Below are 8,715 nucleotides of genomic sequence, written 5' to 3'. Positions count from 1 at the left end.
TAGGCTGCAGTATGCCATTCTCATCCAGGAACCTGAAGCCCACGTTGGCATGGCTGCTCGTGCCAATGCAAATACTACAAAGGATCAATTTCTTTCCTGAGTAGTTCAGATCCACGGACATGCCCGTGACATCAACCCAAGACGCCTGGGTGTATTTTTTCTCGCCTGTGTAAGTCGTATAGACACAATCTACTCCAGCTACGTAGGGGTTGTTCATCGCCATACATAATAACTCAGACCAACTCCCGCGACTGCTAGGCCGGCTTTTAGTAAGTTATGGTCATATTCCTCGGGTATCGTAGGCAGGACCTTCTTCTTTACGTTCTTTGGTGCGGGCTTTTCTACGTGCTCCTTCTTAGGCTTCTCCACGAAATGGGGGATGCTTCTAAGAGTGTCAGAGTTCACGTCGTTCGCCCCAAACTTCATGTCCTTGGTAGCTCGCTGAAGTTTGTTGTTGTAACCCACAACGGAATCGGCGTTGATAACCAAATTACTTGGCATTAACCAACAACCAGGACTCAAGGCATAATCTAGCCGCACTTTAGATTGCTGCACCGCAAGTTGATATCTTTGAACTGACTTAGAGATCTCATTCTCGATAACAGCGCTTTCGAAGAGGACAAGGAATACTTGTTGTGTTTCCTGTGACGCACCGGAGGCATCTACGATGGGGCTGCGAGTGCTAACCTGGGCCCCTAGAATGCAGTAAACAAAGGCTTCGATGCTTCGATTAATCCTTGCGAGATTCTTTAGACCAATGCCCTTTGCGGCAAAGAAAGGCGCCCAAGGATACTTTTCTTTGCTTTCTATGTAGTAAATTAAATTACCCTTCGTTCCGCTGCCTCCTAAGTCTGAGAATTCGTAGGAACTGGGATACCCCATGCCCGGCGTTTCTATGCTGGCACCAACATACGAAGCATAGGTGTAAGTCTCTCCTAAACCATGGGCGGCACCCTCTTTGTTGCGAAAATCAGGGTTGGTAAGCTTAAACTCATTCCTTAATCGCTCCCATGCGACTTTGTCATATTTGTTATCCTTCGGGTTAAAGATAGTGTCACTAGGAAGCGGCGCTCCTAACTCAAACAATATCCTACGAATAGTAAAAGCAACACGAAATCGCAGGAAAGGAATATGGAACATATCCGCGGCTATACCGCATCCTTTAGTAGCAGCCCAGACGGCAAAGTTTAACTGCTGCGGCCAATACCGCATGTTGGGACCTGATAACCATTCTCTGGATTCTTTCCCTGAGGTATGTTTCATGGCAGTTTCACTAAAGATGTCTCTGACCTTTGTTTTGAAAGTCGTAGGACCCACGGGGATTTCTAAGGAGGTAACCATCTTAGCAAAGTCATCCGCTCCACCTTTGTTGTCGTAAAATGGGTAATTCTGGGTTGCCGGTAATAGATTCTCTGGAAAATTAGGTTGCCTTTCTTTATGCTCGGGTTTTGGTTGTAAAATCTTAGGATGCTTTGGCTCCAAGTCCGCATTGCTGTACATCCTGGAGCCGTTAAAGTAAATCCCATCTGGCCTTCTTTCAAACTTACTAGGGTCTGCATGCGGAAACATCTTCCTAAATGCTCTCCAGTTCCAATATTGATGTGGCTGCTCCTCAATATTATTCCCAAAAGCGTCGTACATTAGTATATATAATGGATGTTATACCTTCAGCACCTCCACTTTATCCTGATTTACCTAGGGAGGGACCTAACGAAATGAATGCCGAAAACTTCAGGCTCAATAAAGCAAATTTAATCCTGGCTTACTTGGAAGGGCAGACAAAACACTACGAAAAAGTCCGAAAAAAGTACGTCAGAGCCCGGAGTACGCTACATAAGATTGCGATAACTTCAGGATCCATATCTGTTGTGTTAACGGGCTCCGGCGTTGCTACTTGGCTTACTGGGCCGGGAATAATCGTTGGAGTTCCTTTGGCCGGCGTTGGGGCAGCCTGTGGTATTATTTCAGCCGTTGCTACGGGCATTATGAAACAGTTGTCAAGCAAAATATCCAAGCATGACACGACAATAGCTCTGTCAAGGGCTAAAGTAAATACTGATCTTGTCTCAAAGGCTTTGCGTGACAGAAAGATAGATGATGTAGAATTCTCGCTTATTCTGGCCGAAGAAGACAAATACGAGAAATTAAAGTCGGACATAAGGAATAAAAAAGCAGTCGTAAAAGATCTTTCCTAGGAATCTCGCAAAAAGATCTACCAAGAAGCGAAAGAAGAGCTTCAAGGAAAGCTTGCTCAGTAAATATCGTGACAGGATTCTATTTACATATCGAACGCCGGCTGTCTGGTTCATATGCAAATTAAATATAATAATTTTCACATACATAAGCGTCCAGATGTGTCTGGCGTTCGCTTGTGATCGTGGACTTTGGAGCTGGGGAGGCCTAAAGTCCCGAGTTCGAGCCTCGCTGTAGACGCATTTGGACCGGTTGCTGTGAGTGAAAAAAAAGCCTCCCCCACTCACAGCAACCGTGGGGGGAGGGGTAGAAAGTGCGATTCAACCCCGCGATGGGGGGTTTCGCGATTGGAAAAGTCAGGGGGTGTCTCGGGACGCTGTCCGGAGTTCACCCTCTGGTGGGTCGTAAGAAAGATATATGTGTATGTACTAGAGGGCCTCTGGCGCGGGATGAAATAAGCCCCGTAAGCCCAAAATGCAAAAAACCCCACTGGGGATAGCTTGGTGTTCTGCGCAAAATAAACGCCAGTTTTGCATTTTTATTTTCTCGGAATCCATCCTAACAGGGGGTGGTTGGGGTCTATTTTGTAAAATATTTCGTAAATTACGTCAGGGTAATAAGGAATATCCTTATTCAGCCGACAAAACATCCACTCGGCTCTGCTCATATCAGAAACCTCGGGAATAGACTTACCGGTAATTTCAGACAAAAGATAGGGAATAGCTTTATAATATTTCCCTAGCTTTAATTTTTTCAGCGTTTTCCGTAGACTTTGCGGGGTTGTCTCTTCTAAGTGGTCTATGATTTTCTTCCTTACTTCGTTGTTTAAATATACCGGTCGATAACCTTGGATATGACTCATCCAGTCTCTAAAGTATTTTATTCTTTTGTATGGGGTCTTCTTACGACCTCCATTGGCGTAATACTGCTCTCTGGTAGCATTTGGTACGGCATTACGAATATTCTTACCACACTCGTAACACTGTGCTGACGTGTCATCTTCTATTTGCATTTTCTTACCACGACACCAGAAACCCTTGGGCTTGGGTATGTTAACTTTGGATCTTAGGCAAATTATACAGAAGTCATTGGTGAACTTTTTACATTCATGCATATATAAGACAAATATTCCCAACATAGCAGCAACAAATAACGAGACACGGATATTTCCCGCTGCCGGCGCCTTCCTTAAACCGCCTGTAAAACCCGTAAATCTTTGACATTGACCGCGAGTCCCCCTTACTGCTGCTCAGCATTACTTTGCACCGTATATTCAGGATCGCTCATTCAGCAAGAAAATGTGGCTGGTGATAGCTGTAGTAGTTGTGCTGTTAGCTCTTATTTACTGGAATGGAGTCAAAGACTTCTCCTTATTGGCAGAGATTCCTTTAGACGGGCCCAAACCTTGGCCGTATGTTGGTATGTTGGCCCAAACCTTGTCCTTCGGCAGGAAGCCAACTACTGTCGTCAACGATCCTGAAATGGTCAAACAAATCACTGTGAAAGAGTTCAGCAAATTTCGAAACCGTACACTACCTATACAGTTAAATCCACCACTTTCATCTGGAGTATTCTTTGCGCGCGATGCTACTTGGAAGAGAATTCGCACAACTCTCAATCCAACGTTTAGTACTGCCAAACTGAGGCAAGTCGTGCCTCTTATTGAGAAGTCGTGTGATAAGTTGGCCAAGAAAATGCACAAGTTTGCAGAAACAGGTATAGCAAATTTAGACGCTATCGTTGAACCGTTCTTCTCATTATAAGTAAACAAAAAAATTCGTGCCAGAATTAATGGTTGGGGATAAAGATGTTGAGTTCATCTGGGATCATAATATGTATGAGCATGGCCATCGGAAATTTTTGTGGCCTCGGGGGAAACGTCCTGAAGACTTGAGCGTTATTTTTGTGGTTTTGGAAGTTTCTTTTGGCCATTTTCTTGGTAACCTTTCGAGCTTGTCATCGTTAATGGGTAATATTTATTTTAATTCGTTGAGCAACGGTCACGCTTTAGAAATTCCTTTCACTGTGATCAGTCTACTGCGACGAAGTGCACTTGACCCTTGAACACTAACAAGATTTACATGATGGTATACATTTGCAGGCGTAAAGAAGGATTATTTACGTCGATCATGAAGCTAGTTACATGTATTGCCTTCAATTTTAGCCTCTTTTTTGTTTCATTTTCACTTTTTCTTCAACGATTGATCATATCCTCCTAGACCTCCTCCACCCTTCTCCTTCTCCTTCTCCTTCTCCTTCTCCTTCTCCTTCTCCTTCTCCTTCTCCTTCTCCTTCTCCTTCTCCTTCTCCTTCTCCTTCTCCTTCTCCTTCTCCTTCTCCTTCTCCTTTTCCCTCTCCTTCTCCTTCTCCTTCTCGTCCTTGTCCTTCTTCTCTCTTTCTCCTTCTCTCTTTCTCCATCTCTGCCTTATTCTTCTCCTTTTCCTTAATTCTGCTTCTCATCCTTCTCCTTCTTTGACTTCTTCTTTTTCTTGATTTTTTTCTTGTTCTTTGTTCTTCCATCCGATCTCCTTGTGTCCTCTTAGTTTTTTTAGTTCTTTCTTGTTCAATTTTTCTTCATTCTTCGCCGGAGTGTGTACAATGTTACGCTAATGTTCTTTTAATTTTTACTCAGGTGAAAGCTTGAATTGCACGAAGCTTTTCAGTCTGTTTGCACTGGACGTCATTATGAAGGCAGCATTCGGATACGACGGGCAAATTTTTACCAGAAAAATGGGGGGGATGCAAAAGTTTTGGAAGACTCTACAAGCCTTGCTTAGGGGGGGGATCGTATTTTTTTGCATGACTTTAAGGGGGGTGTTAAGAATTATTCTGGACATTTCAAATTTTCACCTGCCCCCCCCCCCCCCCCCCCCTCTGCCATGAATTGTGAACGCAGTGTAATGATATATTTTTCTTCTTTTAAATATAGGTTATTTATGACTCCAAATATACTGCTTTGATATCAGGCATATTGTTGTTACATTAGTATCATAAAAATATTTTTTTGGAATCCAATGAGTAATTTAGACACCCAAATGAACTCATCTTATTAGACATTTGTGTATTATTTTGGTTGAATGAGCACTAGCTACAAAACATTTCGACAATTCTTCAATTTAGTCCATTGTTTAAGTATTGTTTCAAATACAAGTGGCTGTATATTTGATTGGGGTTTCAAAATCCGAGTGGAATTTCAAATGCCGAGGCATATCCGAGTGGAATTCCACGAGGATTTTGAAACCCCAATAGAATACAGTGACGAGTATTTGACACAACATTTCATACTCTTTTTGTTATGTTTGTTTTTATTTCAAAGTTCTAGTACTTTGAAATATTTCAAAGTCCAAGTAGTAGGGATTTGAAATATTTCAAAGTACTAGAATTTTGAAATGGGTGCGCTCGCATTTGATGGGGGTTTCAAACTACTGCATGTGGTACAAATAAGAATCCCTGTTTGGTCGATGAGCTCATGAATTATTAATGAGCATAAGATAAATATTTAAGATAACATAACCAGGTGAACTATAATGAATAATTTGGGAGCATAATGATTTCAACTCAATATGAAATATTGATTTATCTAGATTAAGAAAAATGATGTAATCTTTGTATGAATAAACTAACAGGAAAACCCTAACCATATCAGTTTCTTGTTGAAAATATGTTCCTCGGGTTCCCATGAATTAAATTCTGAGCCATAATCACCCCACTTAACTAAATATTCCATTTGTTTCAGCCTCTGTAGAGTGCAAACAATATAACCGTGAAACTTTAGTAATACTAAATAGCACAATTTCATGCAAATTCCATTGTTTTCTATTGTTTAATTAGCACTATTTTGTACTAATTAGTAATTAGTGTTTCACGGATTAATTGTCTGCACTCTAGTTTGAAATAGAAAAATAATAATAAATAATAATTATACAAAGTTTAGGAGAACCTATAAATTGTAATTTGCAGAGAACATAATTTTGTTTTAGCTACTCACCTTATTGTATCTACAGCGTATACTAGTACCCCTTTCAGACATTCTCTGGGTCTTCTTTTCTTGTTATCAGCCACTGCCGTGCGGTTAAATTATTGAGATCCCGATAGAATCGGCCTACTGATCTACAAGTTTATTTGCTTTTCTTGAGTCCCCGCACATCCACCACTTTTTTATGAATTTATCATGAGATTGCAAACATTGTCCAATCACCGCACGAAATCTTAGGATGTTCACAGCCATTTCTCTGACCGAGTCTTCTCTCCGTCATGACACAATCCTTTACCCAATAGAGTGTGCGATGTTTTTACTCCTAATTTCGTGTTGATATAAAGTAGTCCCAAACATATATCATGCAGAGAAATATTTTACCAAGGGGCATATTAGTGCAACGAAAAACGTTTGTTTAGCCAATAGACTGAACAGAGCAGCCATACAGTGTTACTCACTCTTGAGAAAGCTGGCCATTCCAGATAAAAGAAGAGCAGAACTCAAAACCACTGGGTTTGCATGATCAAAACTTTATAATTATTATTCTAACCACTGGAGGTTAGTTGCCATAGCTACAAGCATTTTGACAAAACAATCATTCCAAGCTTCTGAAAATGCATGATGTTCCAAAAAAATCCAAGCTTTCAAGCCTTTAAATGAAAATTCAGAAACTCCAAGACTGGAACTTCTCTATTTCATTTAATATTAATATTATTATTATTATTATTATTATTTTTTTGTTCAATATTCTATACTCCTCACTAATGCATTCTCGGCAACTCGGCAATATGACTTTGTTGCTTGTATACTGCTTGAATTCTAATGTTCTCACTGACTTGGCTTATGATTAATATCCTAAATCTTTAAACAACAGGTATGCTGTCAAAGTTTCTGGCAGTGACAACTTTTTAACATTCTCACTGTAATTACTAGGAATTGCTTCTAAGATACAACATCGACACAGACCTTGTAGGCTTCTTGGGGTGCACTTGTACTCAAATATCTTGATACTGTCTCTACCGTCACATACCATCAGCTGTCCTTTATGATTTATACCCAATCCCTCTACAAAATGTGGTAGCTCAGATACGATGAGATGTGCATTACTTCCATTCGTTAATGTTTCTAGTAACAGTATTTTGTTAGCATCTGCTATGATCAGATTTTGACCATCATGAACAAAGTCAGTTACATGATCTAGCTTATATTCCAATCCATCAAGAATGCAGTGGTCAATTGTGTCTCGTTTAGTACGAATGCTGCCACCATCGATGACATCATCTTTGTCAGTGTCATCATCATCATCCATTTTGCCATTTTTTGATTCTTCTTCTTCACTTTTTTCTTTTTCTTCTACATTTTTCTGACATTGCTCTTCACTCTCATTACTTTGATCTCGTATTGGTAAATAAATATAAATTAACAATGATGGGCAGTTATTTTCTTGGTCATAGGTATTATCCTGAACACCTTCTACCACGTTGTAATCTGGAGTACAACATAAACTGTCAATCATAATACTTTCGTCCGATGAAAGGGGTGTATCATTTGTGAGTGATCCCACTTTCACAACTTTAACTTTCTCCCAGTCGATGGATATATCTGATATGTAATCACCTAAGTCATTCAAACTATCAACAACAAGTAGACTATTTTGAGGTGACAAAGCAATCTTTCCAGGATACGTTGGCAGCAAAGAGCTGTTTATATCAAGTACTGGTTCAGGTTCAGAGCTCTCACTGCTCTCTACTGGTTCAGGCTCTAAGCTCTCACTGAGATTTTCAAGCGAATGTATATAGACGACTCCACCATGATGGGCCTCCGAGTAACTCATTGCCACGTGATTCCCCGGAGTCAATACCATATCTAGACAACCATCCGCTCCACAATCGGTGATATTAAAAACTTTGCCAGTCACAGGATTCCACGCAGAAATTCCGTCACAACAGTCCATAGTCACAAATAAGTTTAAAACAGGATTGTAAGCAACTTTATCGCCGCTTTTAGCCTTTTCAGGAACTGCAATCGTTGAAACACAGTTGTCTGTAATAACCTTCATTTTAACGATTATATATATTCGAAATACTTGGACGTTTCACTTCCAAACTGTTCAGAAATTAATGTATTGCGTGTATTTCACTTAAAAGGCTCGTTAACAGCTAAGAAGCTTGTCCAAAATGGCATGAAAGAATCCAAATGAATGCACAACGACGCACAGCCTAGGAATTGAAGATGGCGGACAGGGAGGGGAATGAATAAATAAAAACACAGGAGGCCCAAACATGTGGAAGTCCTGCATCTTGTCCAGAAAATAGATTTTTTATTTTCATTTTTAACTCTTGAAATTTTTTCTTAGGCGTTTGGCCTTGGCTAAACGAGGAAACATGTTTCCCTAAATGTTTCCTTGGGTGGCAAAACTGTCAGGAAACATCGGAAAACATGTTTACTCAAACATTAGAGTTAACGCATGCTGAACTCTTTCAACTCGGCTTCTACACCCTCGCTCGTACTCCAATTCTTTTTGGTCTCTGCTGCTATACTCATTG

General features: G+C 40.5%; 2 protein-coding genes across 2 annotated transcripts; one reads left to right on the top strand and one right to left on the bottom strand.

The window, feature by feature from the left end:
• The first annotated feature begins 3,491 nt into the window (after positions 1-3,491).
• LOC148912034 (thromboxane-A synthase-like) lies at positions 3,492-3,956 on the top strand. Its single transcript, XM_089027924.1, has one exon. The coding sequence runs from the start codon at positions 3,492-3,494 to the stop codon at positions 3,954-3,956; it is 465 nt and encodes a 154-aa protein (XP_088884050.1).
• A 1,584-nt stretch (positions 3,957-5,540) lies between these two features.
• LOC148912033 (uncharacterized) lies at positions 5,541-8,407 on the bottom strand. Its single transcript, XM_089028528.1, has one exon. The coding sequence runs from the start codon at positions 8,226-8,228 to the stop codon at positions 7,017-7,019; it is 1,212 nt and encodes a 403-aa protein (XP_088884654.1). The 5' UTR covers positions 8,229-8,407; the 3' UTR covers positions 5,541-7,016.
• Between the last annotated feature and the right edge of the window lie 308 nt (positions 8,408-8,715).

Source organism: Actinia tenebrosa, unplaced genomic scaffold (genome assembly GCF_029948245.1).
Source record: "Actinia tenebrosa isolate PJP-AT-01 unplaced genomic scaffold, QUT_ActTen_1.0 PGA_scaffold12__29_contigs__length_12842862, whole genome shotgun sequence".
Classification (NCBI taxonomy): Eukaryota; Metazoa; Cnidaria; class Anthozoa; order Actiniaria; family Actiniidae; genus Actinia; species Actinia tenebrosa.
This window is presented reverse-complemented; position numbering and strand designations above follow the sequence as displayed.